This window comes from Ustilago hordei, assembly GCF_900519145.1.
Source record: "Ustilago hordei strain Uho2 genome assembly, contig: UHO2_contig_01, whole genome shotgun sequence".
NCBI classification, from domain to species: Eukaryota; Fungi; Basidiomycota; class Ustilaginomycetes; order Ustilaginales; family Ustilaginaceae; genus Ustilago; species Ustilago hordei.
In genome coordinates this window covers 1,067,091-1,084,658 of record NW_024545270.1, presented here as the reverse complement: position 1 = coordinate 1,084,658, position 17,568 = coordinate 1,067,091, and the positions used below count along the sequence as shown (strand labels likewise).

Genomic DNA, 17,568 nt, shown 5'->3' with positions numbered 1-17,568 from the left:
AAACTACAATATGACTCTAAGTGAACTTGATATTGACACCAATGGTCTGGTGTGGGTATGGAGTGTTGATGCTGACACGAGTGTCCAGTGTGTTGACTAACGCTTGAAGTGATCCCTGGGCTGCAGTGGATGTCTGCCTTTGGTTCTATGGTTATCCGGACCGCTGGTTTGCTACAAACTGCCTTCGGACGTCAGGAAACGGTGATACAACACATGTGCTTTGATGAGGAGCAATCTGTTGACTACTACTATGCTGACTGTGAACTAATGATACTTATTTGTTTGAAGTAATACTAGTTTGTTTGATGAGTAGAATGGATGAGGATCCACTTGACCACTTAGTGACAAGAAGGTATGGCTTTATACCTCTTCGCAGTGCTGCCAGTGCCACTGCTCCAACTCTCTCTTCAGAGAGTACCTCATTCGTCGAGTGCTATGCAGGAGTCCCTGTAACCCTACTCCTGTCCCTCTTGAGCTGCATGTCGACCTCCTTGACACAGCTCTTCTTCCTCATGAACTATATGCTGGTGTCCATGACACAGTTCTCCTTCCTCTTAACTGGTGACTGTTCTCTTGACTCCTATCTTGTGAACCCCTGAGTGGTAACCAGCTGCAATTTACTGAGCTTGGTCCCTGTCTTGGCAGAGCTTGGTCCTCCTCACCTGTGAGCTTGGTCCTCTGCATGTGTGAATTCATCGTATGAACATCCTTGTCACTGATCTCCACGGAATCTACTATACAACCTCTCCTACTACTGATCTCATCAGGATTCGTGATATCATCCTTGTTCATACCGATCTCACTGAGATCTGTCATAGAGCCGATTCTACTGCAGATCTCGGCGAATTCTGCTGCAAATCCTACGATCCGCCCAATCCCCTGATTCCTGCGCTCCCTCCATATGAACTAGCGGGTCTTCCTGCTTCCTGCGCACTCAGGCCCATGACAACCATATGGTCTGGATAACCAAAATGTCTGACCAGGTATCCCCATAGCAACACGGCAGTCTGTTTCGCCATGACTGTCTTATGAGTCAGGGCCAGAATGGCAAATTTGGTCAATCTGTCGACAATGACCAGGATGGAGTCATAACCTTTTGACAGTGGCAATCCTTTGATGAAATCCAGTGAGATGGAGCCCCACAGCCTGTCCAGTGTGGCGAGCAGTTGAAGCAAGCCATATGGTCGATGATGAGGAGCTTTGTATCTAGCACATACAGGGCAGCTCGCTACATAGTCAGCAATCCAAGCTGTCATGTTTGGCCACCAATAGTGCTGTTGTGCTGCTTTAATGGTGGCATCTCACCCCACATGTCCAGCTGTGATGCCATCGTGACATTGAGACATCACCATGAATCACAAGTGCTCCACAGACAGGGATTTGTCAGGGGTCTCGCGCCTGAAACCCAGGTCGGTCTGTCGAGATACTCGGTGACTATCAAACTGTGCGACAGCTATTGTCTCGGTATTGGTGACTATCAAGTTGCGCAGTGACAGCAGGTGGCATTCATTGTATATACTATTGTAGGTTTTGGCTGACCTCTGTGGACACTCCATTCAGGGGTAGCTTGGCACGATCAATATCAATGCTTCGGTTATGATGACACCAAGGTCTGGTGTGAGTGTTGATGATGATGAGGTTGATGACGTTGGTGATAAGGTTGGTGAGTGTTGATGATAATGAGGTTGATGGTGTTGGTGATAAGGTTGGTGGTGTCAACACGAGTGTCCAGTGTGTTGACTTTGATGCTTGAAGTGATCCCTGGACCGCAGTGGACTACTGCCTTCGGTTCTATCTATATCCGGACTGCTAACCTGCTATGGGGCACCTACAGACGTCAGGTAGTGGTGATACAACACACACACTATGATGAGGAGCAACCTTGATAGATTGCTGCTATGCTGACTGTAACTAATGAGTACTTGTGTTTCTAAAGTATTGACTAGTTGTATGGTGAGTAGAGTGGATGAGGATCCACTCGACCTATGATGATGAGAAAGCATAGTTATATACCTCTTCTCAGCATCGCCAGTGATGCTGCTCCTGCTCTCTCTCCAGAGAGTACCTTCTTCATCGAGTACTGCTCAGGGGCCTCTCCTGCTTGGCACCCCTGTGCCTCTTGAGTGGTGTCGACTCCTTTGACACTGCTCCTCCTCCTCATGACCTGGTGTCGACTCCTTCGACACTGCTCCTCTTCCTCAGGACCTGCCTGCTAGTGTCCTATACACTGCTCCTTCTCCTTTGACCAGTGACAGTTCCTTTGACTCTTGTCTCTCGAGCCCCTGAGTGGTAACCATCTGAGCTTGGTCCTCTTTGTGGCTGTGCCTGCTCCTTGAGCTTGGTCCTCCTCATGACTGTGCCTGGCCCTCCTCGCATGTGGCTCGTGTCCTCCTTTGCATGTGAGTCCGTAGGAGTCCATGGTCTCCATGGAGACTGCACTATGACCATGCTCTCTCCTGGTATCGACTAGATCTTTGATACCTGTGCTCCTTCCATATGAACCAGTGACCATCCTGCTTCTTGAGCATCCAGGCCCATGACAGGATTGTCCATCTACTTCTTTGGCACTTCATGAACAACGGTTGCTGGCCCTTCCTGGCATAGTTACCTTTGGAATAACCAACCTACCACCACTGTGCCACAAACCATCTCTGATCTCGAATGGCTTCTTCACATGTATCTCCTGCAGCTTGGTGTCCAAAGGCTGGAAGATCTTGGTTAGGTCCTTGAGCCCTTGCATTGCTATGGACTCCATTGTGAGCATGGGAGCCACTAATGCAGAGTCTTCACCCAAGCATGCTGTTAGGACTGACTCTGCTGAAATCTGTAGTATCGTGCTTGCTACTACATTTTCTGCTGGAATTTGCTGTAACCCACTTCCTATAGCGATTTTGGTTTCCACCTTTTCAAACACTTGGGAAGGCAGTAGTTGTCACACATTGTGCTCCTGCTCTTCACCAACTGGTTGCATGTCCACTTGTTGGGTGAGAGCATCAGGTTTGCTGCCCTTGTCTCCAGGTCGATATTGGAGCATGAAGTCAAAATCTGCCAACAATACTGCCCATCTTGCTTGTTGTCTGGTGATGCAGTGCTGGGACTTGAAGTACTTGAGCACCTCATGGTCTGTGAGGATGACCAGCTGACTTGGCAGTCCTGCTAGCATGTGTCACCACTGGGTGAGGCAAGCTACTACTGCCAGGAGTTCCTTGTCATGGATTTTGTAATTCTTCTCTGCTGATGACATCTTTCTGGAATAGAAAGCCACAGGGTGCCAATGCCCTTCATGCTCTTGTTTGAGCACTCCCACAATGGTGAAGTCACTTGCATCTGTTTCTAACCTTGTAGGGAGATGATAATTGAAATGCCAAAGTACTCCAGCCATTGTGAATGCTTGGATGAGCTTGTGGAAAGCCTGCTGAGCTTCTTCTGGCAACTCAAACTTCTTGAAGCATTCTGTTGGTTTCACCAGTGAGGTTAGAGGTTTGGTGATTTGAGCAAAGTGAGCTATGAATCACCAATAGAAGTTGGCAAAGCCTAGGAATTGTTGGATATCATGGATAGATTCCAGCATCGGCCACTCCTTGACCATCCATACCTTCTTGGGGTCCATTTCTACCCCAGTGGGTTTGATGATATACCCTAAGAACTCAATTGCAGTGGTGTTGAACTTGCACTTGGACAGTTTGGCAAACAGCCAGTTGCTTCTTAAGTGGATGAGGACTTCAGTGACATGCCATATGTGTTCCTTTTCATTGTCACTGAAGATCAAGAAGTCATCCAAATACACCACTACATACACTCTGATGATGTCTTGGAAGATGTCATTGATGAATGATTGGAAGTGAGCTGGTGCATTTGCTAGGCCAAATGGCATCACCAGGTACTCATAAAGTCCCAATTGTGTGCCAAAGGCTGTCTTCCATTCATCTCCTTTCATGATGCAGACGAGGTTGTATGCCACTTGCAGATCTAGCTTGGAATAGATCTTTGCCTTTCAGAGCAGGAAAAGCTGCTCCTCAATGAGGGGCAATGGTGCCCAGTTCTTAACAGTGATCTCATTCAGGCTGCAATAGTCCACACAGAGTCTGAGACCTCCATCTTTCTTTGGTACAAAGAGCACTGGTGATCTTGCCAGGCTCTTTGATGGTCATATGAACCCCTTTGTGAGGTTCTTGTCCAAGTACTTCCTCAATTCTGACATCTCCTTGGGCCCCTTGAGGTACAACAGGCCCTGAGGCAGCTTACTACCTTCCATCAACTTGAGATGGAGATCATGCTTGGTATGATGGGGCAGCTTATCTGCTTCCACCTCATCAAACACATCTTGCAAATGTTGATATGGCTTTGGTATGTCTGCAGCCATTGCCTTCTTTTCAACCTCAACTTCCATTTCAACTCCTTTATCAGCACCAGTAGGAACAAAACCAAAAGCCAGGAGTGATGAGGGTGTTATATCTAACAGCATGAACCCTATGGGTCTGTCTTTGAGGGCTGCCTGTAGTAGATGTTCTGCTGAGATGAATTCATTCCCATGTATGGTTGGTCACTTCAGCTTCTCATCATAGGAGCCTGCTACCACCATTTTTGCTGAAGTCAGTAATAGGCTGTCTCTTGTGGCGAGCTTATTTTTTAGCTTGCTAGTTACAGTGGAATTCACCAAATTTGGTGATAGATTGCTTTCTATGACAGATTCTGCCAATTTCATGTGTAAACCCCCAGTTACAGCTGCTTTGGGGGGTTGCTTCAGGGTTCTCTCCTGTTCTTGGGTCTTGAACTCAAGTTGACCTGTGTCCCATTGTATGGTTGGTTTGAGCCTCCTTAGCTCAGTGAAACCCAAGATGAGAACATAGTCAGTGGTGTCAGCTACCAAGACTTTGACTACTCCCAGGCTGTGTTTGCCAATAGCAACTTGTATGTTCGCTGAGCTATTGATAGCGAGTTGGTGTCCAGTGACACCATGTATCGATCTTGTTTTTGTAGGTTTTGTGGGTATTTGGTACTTACTAATGAATGAATCTGAAACTATAGACAAACCAGCACCAGTGTCAGTGAGTATTCAAGCTGGATGGTCTTGGACTGTCCCAGAGAGCTCTAATACTGCTTTCCCTCCACTGGTAGAGAAACATATGGGGCAATCTTGATATATACATAGAGATGGTGAGGAGGTTTGTAGAGCTATGCACACCACCAGTGCATTGCCCCACTGTCATTTCCCTTGTCACCATTGTCTTGGACCTCCTCATGGTCAGTGTCCATGGGTGGCTGGTACTGGCTGAAATCTAGATCCTTGGGCTCACCCATCTCAGGGCTGCCCAAGTGCCCATCTCCTGAGTCTGTGGTCCCCTCTTCGAAGGGGTCTTCTGTGGTTACCATGACCTTTGGACCCATGGGTCATGGGCCCAGAGAGTCTACCTTCTTGCTTGGGCAGTCTCTGGCCCAATGACCTATGCCCTTGCACAGATGGCAAGTGCTGCTGCTTGCTAATGCAGGGCTTCCTTGCCTTGGGACCTGAACGAGCTGATGAGGCAGGAGGTGACTGGTTGGCCAGTTAAGGTTTCCCATAGTTGTTTGTGCCAGTGGGCAAGCTGGATAAGTCTGTGCCAGTTGTCGAGCTGGGAATGAACCTTGAGCAGGTGGTGTAGACCAAGTTCCTGGGTTTGGTTGCAATGGAGTGGCACTTGGGTGCCTAGCAGAGGACTGCTGTAACAGCATCCTCTGCCTGTCAATCTCCTCAACTTCTCAATACCATTCCCACCTTTTTACAGGTGGGTTCTGCTCAAACTTCTCTTGTAAGCTGCATGTGAGGCTGCCTTGGAACAAGTCTATGACCAGCTCATTGTCATCTAAATTAACCTGTCCTTCCAAGTCTCTGAACTGCTCCATGTGTCATGTAGCAGCACCTGGTGCATCACTCATGAGCTGAAGAGCCAATAGCTTGTTGTAGGCCTCCATTCTGGTGTTTCAAGGATTGAACTGTTCTGACAGATGCTCTGTGAAGTAATGCCAATCATTGAACAGTCTTCCTTCCCATGCTCTATCGATATGGAGCTTCGAGGTCCACCATTTGTGAGCATTCCCTTCCAATTGAGCACCCATGTGGTTGATCATGTGTGTTTGCTCATAAATCTGGTTGAATTTGAACCAGGCTTCGGCTTCAAGGATGAAGATTTCTACATCTCTGGGATTGAACTTGGGAAATGGTGTAGCAATTGGCTTTGATTGTGAGGAGTTGGGATCTCCCATTGCACTGGCATTGTCCTCCTGTTCCAGGCCATAGGGGTCTGTCCTTGACCTATTGTACAGGTCCACCCTGGGCTTGACATATCTTGGCCCAGTGGGGGAAGCATACTTCTTGTAGTTGACATTGGACTGCTTGTCCAAGTCAGTGAATGATACTGATCACCTTGGTTGTGATGCTGGAGTTGGCATTTGCAGGTCTCCAATCATGGATTCGTCCCCTCCTGCCTGATCTTCTGAGTGAGAGAGCTTGATTGTCTCCTCGCCACTCAGGTGAGCATGGCATAGTCACTCCTCACATTGTCCTTGTCTGGTGGGCTCCAGCTGAGCTTCCATTAGGGAGAGTAGTCTCTCAAGCTTATTGTGCAGGTTCTCATCCATCATGTTGATTGTGGGGAGCTGCTTGAACAATCCACTCTAATGTCAGAGGTCGTGTGCCTGAAACCTGAGATCTGTAGTAGAATCGCTTCTATTACAGATCCTGTCGAGATATGTGATTGTGTGTGAGGTATTGCAATTCTTGTCAAGTTATGTCATAGTAATGTCCTTATGACTTTACTCGCTCAAATCTGTGATTGAGGTTATGCTATTGCAGATTTTGACTGACCACTGTGGGCACTCTGTCCAGAGGTAGCTCAGCACAATCAATAATGATATGAGTTGTACTAACACCAAGGCCTGGTGTGAATATGATTGTTTGGTGGCATCGACATGAGTGTCCAGTGTGTTGACTATTGCTTGAGGTGATCCCTGGACTGCAGTGGACTACTGCCTTTGGTTCTATCTTTATCTGGACCACTGGTTTGCTATGAACTGCCTTTGGACATCAGGGAGTGGTGATATGACACATGTGCTACAATGAGAGGCAACCTACTTGATTGTGACTATGCTGACTGAAACTAATGTGTACTTTATGATTGAAGTAATAACTAGTTCATATGGTGTAGAGTGGATGGCAATCCACTCACTTGTTGTGACAAGGAGCATGGTTATATACCATGCCTGCAGCATCGTCTGCAACACTTCCCCTCCTCCTCATCCCTCCTATCTGTCCTTCCTTGAACTAGGTGTCGATTCCCTCGACACTGCCCTTCCTCGTCATAACCTGTTTGCCAGTGTCCTTGTCACAGCTCTTCTTCCTCCCACCAGCGACAGTTCTCCTGGTCTTCATCTTGTGACCCCCTGAGGGGTAACCAGCTGCATAACCCTTCATCAGGGTGGCGAACCTAATGATCCCACTATCTTGCCCTGCTGAGATGTCTGTGCAATCAGCACCCACATGAGATCCATCATACAATCATGATATTATGGATCCTGGTGGAATTTGTGATACATTCCTTGTTCATACTGATCTGGATGAGATCTGTAATAGAGCCCTCTCTTCTACAGATCTTGATGAACTCTGTTGCAAAACCCTTGATCTGCCCAATCCTTGATTCCTGCACTCCTCCTCATGAGGCTTCTGCTTCTCATAAGTCTTCTGCTTCTGCGCTTCGGGTCCTATGACACCAGGTATGGGCCGGCATTGCATACAACCTTAAAACACCGTTGGTTGTGCTCCCATTGGCTTCAAGAAAGAAGCGGCCAGGGTTGGCAAATTAATGGGATCCTGCCAAGAACCTCACAGCTGTCAGATATCTGTAAGCGATCGCGCGCCAGAGACTAACTGAGGTTGATTGAGTAAGGTCTACTCGATATGATTCGCCTAAATGTAACCAAGTGTCGTCACCTAGTAAGTCTCGACTGACCGCCTTGAACACTCTGTTCAGAGGTTGTGCAGCATGGACATTGTTTGTTGGTGAGTGGGTGATACACCCTCCCCTACAGTACAAGTGTTTGTAGTACTGTTGATAATGCTCTTGGACATTGACTGGACCACGATATGCCAATTGCCTACAGAGGATGGGAGTTACTGGACTGCTGGTGTGAAACACCACCTACAATAACCAACTGGACTGCTGGTGTCGAGCAACACTGCCTACAGCAAGGGACTGGACCACAGGTGTTGAAGAACACTGCCTACAGTAATGAACTGGACTGCTAGTGTGAAGAACACTGCCTACAGTTGTCGACTAACGGTGATACAACACACACATTGAGAGTCATTGCAAGAGCACTGCTATTGCGATGATATGTAACTGAGTAAGTATAGAGTAAGTAAGTTGAGTTCAGAGTGGATGCCCCTCCACTTGTATGCTATGGTAGAATGAGAGTATTTATACATTCGGTTGGTGTTTTCCCTCGACACCTATCCTGCTCCTCTTGAGGGGCCTTTGTCCCCTGTTAGGCATTGTCTTGCCCTGCTGGCACTGACCCCTTTGATACTGTGCTACTACCATTTGCTCAGCATAAGGGTTATGCAACACTGCCCTCCTGCCTACATGCTCTCCTTCTGTCTGATGTGTGATGCCCCCTTTCAGCACAGCTCCCTTTCGACTTAATCATGTGAATTCCCTTTGAACCTCATGACCATACCCCCTGGTCATGTGGTCATGTTGGCACAGTTCTGTCTCAACTTGTTTGGATCGGCCAACTAGTTGAAGCGTGCTGATCCGACTGACTCCGACGTCGGCACAGCTCCGAATACTTGTTTGGATCGGCTGACTAGTGTCATGGGCCTGGATGCTCAAGAAGCAGGAGGGTCACTGGTTCATATGGAAGGAGCACAGGTATCGAAGAGCTAGTCGATACCAGTAGAGAGCATGGTCATAGTGCAGTCTCCATGGAGACCATGGACTCCTATGGACTCACATGCAAAGGAGCACTGAGCCATAGGCGAGGAAGGCCAGGCACAGCCATGAGGAGGACCAAGCTCACGGAGCAGGCACAGCCATGAAGGGGACCAAGCTCAAGGAGCATGCAGATGGTTACCACTCAGGGGCTCGAGAGACAAGAGTCAAAGGAACTGTCACCAGTCAAAGGAGAAGGAGCAGTGTATAGGACACTGGCAAGCAGGTCCTGAGGAGGAGGAGCAGTGTCGAAGGAGTCGACACCAGGTCATGAGGAGGAGGAGCAGTGTCGAAGGAGTCAACACAGCTCAAGAGGCACAGGGGTGCCAAGCAGGAGAGGCCCCTGAACAGTACTCGATGAAGAAGGTACTCTCTGGAGAGAGAGCAGGAGTAGCATCGCTGGCGATGCTGTGAAGAGGTATATAACCATGCTTTCTCATCATCAAAGGTCGAGTGGATCCTCATCCACTCTACTCACCATAACTAGTTATCACTTCAGCATAAGTATATATTAGTTTCAGTCAGCATAGCAGCAATCTATCAAGGTTGCTCCTCATTGTAGTGTGTGTGTTGTATCACCACTACCTGACATCTGAAGGCACCCATAGCAGGTTAGCAGTCCGGATCAAGATAGAACCAAAGGCAGTAGTCCACTGCGGTCTGGGGATCACTTCAAGCATCAAGTCAACACACTGGACACTCGTGTTGACGCCACCAACCTTATCACCAACACCATCAACCTCATTAACATCAACACTCACCAACCTTATCACCAACATAATCAACCTCATCATCATCAACACTCACACCAGACCTTGGTGTCATCATAACCGAAGCATTGATATTGATCGTGCCAAGCTACCCCTGAATGGAGTGTCCACAGAGGTCAGCCGAAACCTACAATAGTATATACAACGAATGCCACCTGCTGTCACTGCACAACTTGATAGTCACCGAGTATCTCGACAGACCGACCTGGGTTTCAGGCGCGAGACCCCTGACAACTAGTTGAGCATGCTGATCTGGCTGACTCCGACTGATCCCATGAGATCGATCTGGATTCCCAGGGTTCGATCGATCTCGTAATTCATGTGCGCTGCCAACCCGATTAATCTCGTTGATCCCTGATGGTTTTTTGGCTCTGATCAATCTGGCGCACCCTTCATATGTTGATCTTCTGTGCACCCTTCATATACTGCTCCATTACGTGACATTACCATAGCTGCCACTGATCATTTGGCGCACTCTCTTGCGCAGGCCAGCCGTCCCTGTGACAATATCGTGATTGGATCATTGATGGCCTGCTCCAGGATGCTGTAACTGCTGTTAGTGCATACCCTGATGGCCTGTCAGTTGTCAAAGATGGCAGCAGCTGTCATCAGGCTGCTATCTGCAAGCAACGGCAGGCTGAATACCACATTAAGATGCAGGAACACCTGCCAGCTTCACCAGACCTTAACCTTATTGAGAACATATGGTATATATTCAAAAACTTGCTTGGTAAGTGCTTGCCAGTACCGAAAACCCAGCATGAACTTGCCAGAGCTGCAGAGGAGGTGTGGAATACCCAGATCATGCTCAAACATATCAATCCTGTGATCAAGTTGATGGAGCATCACATGGAGCAAGTGCTTACTAAGCATGGAGGTCCACTCAAGTATTAGTCGGCTCTGAGACTCACTGCAATCGAAAGCTCTTCTTTCAAACTTGCTCACTAGGGGGTTTCAGTTTTTTTTTGCCCACAAAAACTAGAGTCTTCCAATAGTGAAAAAAGGCCAGAAAATTGATGCCCCCAAATGTAAGCTGTGTTTTTAGACCAAGAGTTAGGGTAGTGTTGACCAGAACATGAAGCAGTTCTGGAATCCAAACCACCTTGTAGCTCCACCATCTTTGACACTCTTGTTGCACAATCAAAGTAGATACAGTCATTATTGACACTGTGGGTTCATACAAAACAAGCTGTGCAGGAAAAGTGGAGGCATTTGTGCAAGTACATCACATGCCACATTACATGCAACATCATGTGCAACATCATGTGCAACATCATGTGCAACATCATGTGCAACATCATGTGAGTGAAGACTCAGGTCCAATTCTGAAAACTCTGCTGCAACTGTCCAGCTGAAGCAGTGTTTTCAAAAATTAGAGTATTTCCCAAAATGGCAGAGCTTATGTAAGAAATGAATATTTGACACAAGTGAAAACTCAAAAAAAACATGAGTTTCTGGAAAAAAAAAAAGAAAAAAACTGAAACCCCCTACTGTGTGTTTTGCTCAGTCTGACACTTATGAGAGATCACTCCTCCAAGCAGATGGAAGATATGCTATTGGATGGTTGATTTATTGTCTATTGGACCCTGTCCCCAAACTTTGGGCAGGGACTGTACAGCACCCAAGTTCATCTTGACGCAGCCGGATACAGTTCGTTGTCAGACTTTTTCACTTCCACGAAGAACGCTGAGCTATGTGGCCTCCTTCATCCGTCCAAACGAGCTAAAGTATCGAACAATTCCACTGCAACCTCATACACGCCGACTCCACGAAAGACGAAGATGACGAAACGGGAACTCCGCCTTGAGCAGCATAGGTCTGCATTGCCCGAGGAAGTCGTGACGTCGATTGACCCATCCGAAGGCTTAGGTCCTGACCCGGAGTATCAAGTTCACTGTGCGACGGCATCGCGTAACGCGGACAAGCGGTCTACAAGTGAGAGCGCACACGTTATCGATGGCGTATCGCACGAGGTCTCATGCATTCGCACAGACGTCTCTCGAGCCTACGTCCCGACTCAGTCGTGTGCGAGCAATGAGAGAATTGCCGAGATAAAGGGGGACGAAGATGCACTCACTAAGGTCTTGAATACGCTACGCAGCCAACGTCTGTTAATTCCAGTCATTGTGCAGTCGAAGCAACGCTTTATCGGCGAGGCCACGCCTGCAAAGCTAGGGTCTGAGGCGGAGGCGGTTGCATATCCTGACAACGTTGTCAGAGACCCCGAGAGCCTGAGAACACGATCCGGCTGATCTCGCCCAAGAAGGGTGTCGAACCCTCACACGAAGCGTCGAGCAGACGAATTCTGGAGCTAGCGGCTCGGCTCAACGCCTAGCACGTTCACACGCACACGCACACAAGGGCATGTTTGGGAGGCAAACCATGATGGTGTTTACATTTCGTTCAGCAGACCAGGATAGTGGCCGACCTCCAGGGATAGGGTGAAACGCCTTAGCTGGCTGGCATCGAGAATCAATCGTTTGGGATATGGTAGGAGGACTGAATAGCGCGAGCGTTGTCAACTATTGCTTGTCCTTGATGGGGACATCCTTGCCAGTGAGCTTCTTACTCTTGCATGCAACCGATTGTTGATAAAAGTAAATCAATGTAATCAGCTAAGGTCCACCCAAAAGGCTGTGTGAACGTTGATGAAGATGCACTTACAAGCCGGATCGGATGCCGTCGGAGACCTTCTCAACGGTTCCGGCGTTCTGCTCGTGGCCAGCCTTCTTGGAGCCGAACGCAACAGCCTTGTCGAGAGTGTCCTGCTGAGGAGCACCAGTGTTTTGATCAGGGGCGGACATTTCGAAAACTTGGGTTGGTGTTGGTGTCGGTGTTGGTGTTACAGGAAGGAAGTGAGCAAGAGATGTTTGGTGTGGGTGGACGAGAAGGAACCGGACGAAGACAGCGTTTATATATTCTTCAAGGCCATCTTGGACTCAAAGAGTTTAGCAGGCACTTCAGCGCAGGCAGCTTTACTCAGGCAGCCCCATTGCTCGACTCAGGACGGCAGCGCACGTTGCTCTCACTCCTTGCGCCCTCGTAAGTGGACTCTACGGGTAAAGGTCTCGATAAGGCAATATGGAGGCCCAATATAGCTCGAGGGTGCAGACACCTGTTCACGCCATCATCTTGGCACGGTTGCAAAGCTAGCCGAGGTTGCAGGACAAGTACAAACATGTTACATGCGGGTTAGAGGCCCAGTTTCACACAGCCAAACCTCCACATTCCGTATCGCAGTCTCGTGTTACAGTAGGGATGTTCAAGCCGTCGCGCGAGGCTAAAAAAATTAGAGTAAAGCAATTGAAGAATACCAAGGCTATACGCTGTCCGGAGCTACTAACAAGCTCGTATCCACAGGCGTATGTTCTTGAGAAAGGTCTTGTATTTCTTGTTCATCAGTTACATCCTCAATGAGCATATATATACCTTATCGCTATCTTTGATCATGTCCAAATGAGATGAGCTATCTCCTATAGGGTGTAAGCAGTTGCGCACCTGAAACCAGATTGGGTGTTTCCGATTGATTTTGGTGAGATCAATTGAGTAAGGTCTACTCAGTATGTTTCAACTGAAAGTAACCAGACAGCTTTGTTCTGGTAGGTTTTGGCTGACTGCCTTGAACACTCCATTCAGAGGTTGCACAGCACATCTGTTACTTCCTGGGGTGAGAGTATTACACTCTCTTATACAGCATGAGTGTTTGTAGTGCTGTTGCTAATGCTCTTCAACATCACCTGGACTGCGATATGCCTATCACCTACAGAGGACAGGAGTTACTGGACTGCAGGTGTTAGACACTGCCTACAATAACTGACTGGACCACAGGTGTTGAGTGTCATGGGCCTGAATGCTCAGGAAGCAGGAGGGTCACTGGTTCATATGGAAGGAGCACAGGTATCAGAGATCTAGTCAATACCAGTAAAGAGCATGGTCATAGTGCAGTCTCCATGGAGACCATGGACTCCTATGGACTCACATGCAAAGGAGCACTGAGCCATATGCAAGGAGGGCCAGGCACAGCCATGAGGAGGACCAAGCTCAAGGAGCAGGCACAGCCACAAAGAGGACCAAGCTCAAGGAGCAGGCACAGCCATGAAGAGGACCAAGCTCAGATGGTTACCACTCAGGGGCTCGAGAGACAAGTGTTGAAGGAGTCGACACCAGGTCATGAGGAGGAGGAGCAGTGTTGAAGGAGTCGACACAGCTCAAGAGGCACAGGGGTGCCAAGCAGGAGAGGCCCCTGAGCAGTACTCGATGAAGAAGGTACTCTCTGGAGAGAGAGCAGGAGCAGCATCACTGGCGATGCTGAGAAGAGGTATATAACCATGCTTTCTCATCATCATAGGTCAAGTGGATCCTCATCCACTCTACTCACCATAACTAGTTATCACTTCAGCATAAGTATATATTAGTTTCAGTCAGCATAGCAGCAATCTATCAAGGTTGCTCCTCATCGTAGTGTGTGTGTTGTATCACCACTACCTGACATCCGAAGGCGCCCATAGCAGGTTAGTGGTCCGGATCAAGATAGAACCGAAGGCAGTAGTCCACTGCGGTCCGGGGATCACTTCAAGCATCAGTCAACACACTGGACACTTGTGTTGATGCCACCAACCTTATCATCAACACCATCAACCTTATCACCAACACCTTCAACCTCATCATCATCAACACTCACACCAGACCTTGGTGTCATCATAACCTATGCATTGATATTGATCGTGCCAAGCTACCCCTGAATGGAGTGTCCACAGAGGTCAGCTGAAACCTACAATAGTATATACAACAAATGCCACCTGCTGTCATTGCACAACTTGATAGTCGCTGAATGACTAGCTCGTCAAGGCCGATACTGAGACAATAGCTGTCGCACAGTTTGATAGTCACTGAGTATCTCAACAGACCGACCTGGGTTTCAGGTGCGAGACCCCTGACATTGAGCAACACCACCTACAGTGATGAAACTGGACCACAGGTGTTGAGGAACACCACCTACAGTTGATGTCCGACAGTGATACAACACACATGTTCGAGATGTCATTGCAAAGGCTTCTTGCTATTGCAATGGTATGTAACTAAGTAAGAGTAAGTAAAGTAAAGAGTAGAGTGGATGAGGATCCACTCATTTGCTATGGTGAAGTAGTAGTAGTATTTATGTGTTTTGAGAGGTGCCACCTGTGGCACTGCTCCTACTCCTCTGGAGGAGTGTTCCTGTCCTCCTCATACTCCTCCTTTCCTTGGGCTGTGTATTGACTCTTCTTGACACTGCCCATCCTCCTCATGGTACCAATGTTGGCCCCCTTGGTCCAACTCCCTCTCCCCTCAATCCATGGTCATTCCTTGGCCCCTATCTGATGGCCCTCTCTGACCATGTGACCATCCTATTGTCTTGTTCTCATCCATGTGGTCTACCTTGTGACCAACCCTTATGTGATTGAGAGCACATCCCCCCCTGTGTGGTAACCTGCTGCTTGCTCCTGAGCTTGGTCCTCTTCTTGGCTAAACTTGGACCCCCTTTAGCACATGGGACCCTTCCTTGTGCCCTATCCTACCTTTGATGATGGAGGCCTTTCCTACCAAGCCTCCCATTGCCTCCTTGTGTCCTGTTGGTCTGTTCTGTACCAATGGGGCTTTGTGTGACATGCTTTGGTGAAATCAACCCAATGAGCATATTCCACTTGATTTCAGCAAAACCAATCAGGAACCCCCAACATGGTTGATTTCAGGAAAATCAACCAGAAACCCATCTTATGGTTGATGTCACATTTCATGCACCTTTTCCTGGGTGCACCACATCTTCATCTTCATCTTGGATCTTCCTGCACCGACCCGATCTCCTGTGCAGGTCCTGTGACAAGGTGTATCCTCTTCTTCGAGCACTGCCTCTCCTGCTCCTTCTTGTGGTCAGGGAGTCCTAGTGTCACTTCATCATTGATAGGGGTCACCCCCACTTCATACCAGTGGCAGTGTGCACCCCCTTTCATCTTGCTCCTGATGATGGTGCCCATCTTCTTATGCTAAGTTCATTGTCATGTAGGGCTCCACCTCATCAGGTGGTGGCCCCTTTCTTGTCAGTTGTCCTCCTATCATGAGATTGGTGAGAGAAGCATCTTTGAACCAGTTTCCATGAGATCTGTCATACAAGTGTGGTTCTACTGATCTGTCATGGGCCTGGATGCTCAAGAAGCAGGAGGGTCACTGGTTCATATGGAAGGAGCACAGGTATCGAAGATCTAGTCGATACCAGTAGAGAGCATGGTCGTAGTGCAGTCTCCATGGAGACCATGGACTTCTACAGACTCACATGCAAAGGAGGACCGAGCCATATGCGAGGAGGGCCAGGCACAGCCATGAGGAGGACCAAGCTCAAGGAGCAGGCACAGCCACAAAGAGGACCAAGCTCAAGGAGCATGCAGATGGTTACCACTCATGGGCTCGAGAGACAAGAGTCGAAGGCGTCGACACCAGGTCATGAGGAGGAGGAGCAGTGTCGAAGGAGTCGACACAACTAAGGAGGCACAGGGGTGCCAAACAAGCAGCAGGATAGCAAGGAGGAGGAGCAGTGTCGAAGGAGTCGACACAGCTCAAAGAGGCACAGGGGTGCCAAGCAGGCAGGAAAGGCCCCTGAACAGTACTCGATGAAGAAGGTACTCTCTGGAGAGAGAGCAGGAGCAGCATCGCTGGTGATGCTGTGAAGAGGTATATAACCATGCTTTCTCATCATCAAAGGTCGAGTGGATCCTCATCCACTCTACTCACCATACCACTAGTCAATACTTTAGAAACATAAGTACTCATTAGTTTCAGTCAGCATAGCAGCAATCTATCAAGGTTGCTCCTCATCATAGTGTGTGTGTAGTATCACCACTACCTGATGTCTGAAGGTGCCCCATAGCAGGTTAGTGGTCCGGATATAGATAGAACCAAAGGCAGTAGTCCACTGCAGTCCAGGGATCACCTCAAGCATCAGTCAACACACTGGACACTCGTGTTGACACCACCAACCTTAACACCAACACCATCAACCTCATCATCATCAACACTCACACCAGACCTTGGTGTCATCATAACCTACACATTGATATTGATTGTGCCGAGCTACCCCTGAACAGAGTGTCCACAGAGGTCAGCCGAAACCTACAATAGTATATACAATGAACACCACCTGCTGTCACTGTGCAACTTGATAGTCACCAACCAACTAGCTCATCAAGACAGATACTGAGACAATAGCTGTCGCACAGTTTGATAGTCACTGAGTATCTCGACAGACCGACCTGGGTTTCAGGCGCGAGACCCCTGACATGATCCTAATAAACTCTGTAGTAAGACCTTGCTCCTGCCAATCCCAACAAGTTCTGTCATAGAGCCTCAAGCCTACTGATCTCACTGAGCTCTGTCAGAACTCTCTCTTTGCCTGATCCATGATTGCTTTGCATGGTCTCTTCATATGATTCCAGTTCTCCCTGCACATTCATCCAGTCCCATGACACATGGCCTCTGCCATACTGCTCATCCTCCTGTTATTGATCGTGCCGAGCTACCTCTGGACAGAGTGTCCACAGCGGTTAGTCAAAACCTGCAATAGCAAAACCATTACTGCATCTTTGGGCAAGAAAGGTAATAGAGACACCTCTACTACATATCTCACCAAGAATTGTAATACCTCAAGTGTTGTTGCATATCTTGACAGAATTTGTAATAGATGCAGTTCTATTACAGATATCAGGTTTTAGGTGTGCGACCTCTGACAGTGGGCTGGGAGCCTTTGAGCCAGCGAGCCACCTCGCTGACCCGCAATCTAACAGGACCTCCATATTGTCTTCTGC

General features: G+C 48.3%; 3 protein-coding genes across 3 annotated transcripts; 1 reads left to right on the top strand and 2 right to left on the bottom strand.

Moving 5' to 3' along the window:
• Window positions 1-5,961: 5,961 nt before the first annotated feature.
• Window positions 5,962-6,621, bottom strand: UHO2_00339 (uncharacterized protein; the record flags this gene model as incomplete). Its single annotated transcript, XM_041556958.1, has 3 exons — window positions 5,962-6,369; window positions 6,404-6,473; window positions 6,530-6,621. The coding sequence occupies 3 exons, from the start codon at window positions 6,619-6,621 to the stop codon at window positions 5,962-5,964; spliced, it is 570 nt and encodes a 189-aa protein (XP_041412892.1).
• A 4,896-nt stretch (window positions 6,622-11,517) lies between these two features.
• UHO2_00338 (uncharacterized protein) lies at window positions 11,518-11,988 on the top strand (the record flags this gene model as incomplete). The annotated part of the gene is made up of 1 exon (XM_041556957.1): window positions 11,518-11,988. The coding sequence occupies one exon, from the start codon at window positions 11,518-11,520 to the stop codon at window positions 11,986-11,988; it is 471 nt and encodes a 156-aa protein (XP_041412891.1).
• Window positions 11,989-12,258: 270 nt separating this feature from the next.
• UHO2_00337 (uncharacterized protein) lies at window positions 12,259-12,540 on the bottom strand (the record flags this gene model as incomplete). The annotated part of the gene is made up of 2 exons (XM_041556956.1): window positions 12,259-12,304; window positions 12,401-12,540. 2 exons carry the CDS (start codon window positions 12,538-12,540, stop codon window positions 12,259-12,261), a joined length of 186 nt encoding a protein of 61 aa, XP_041412890.1.
• Window positions 12,541-17,568: the final 5,028 nt, after the last annotated feature.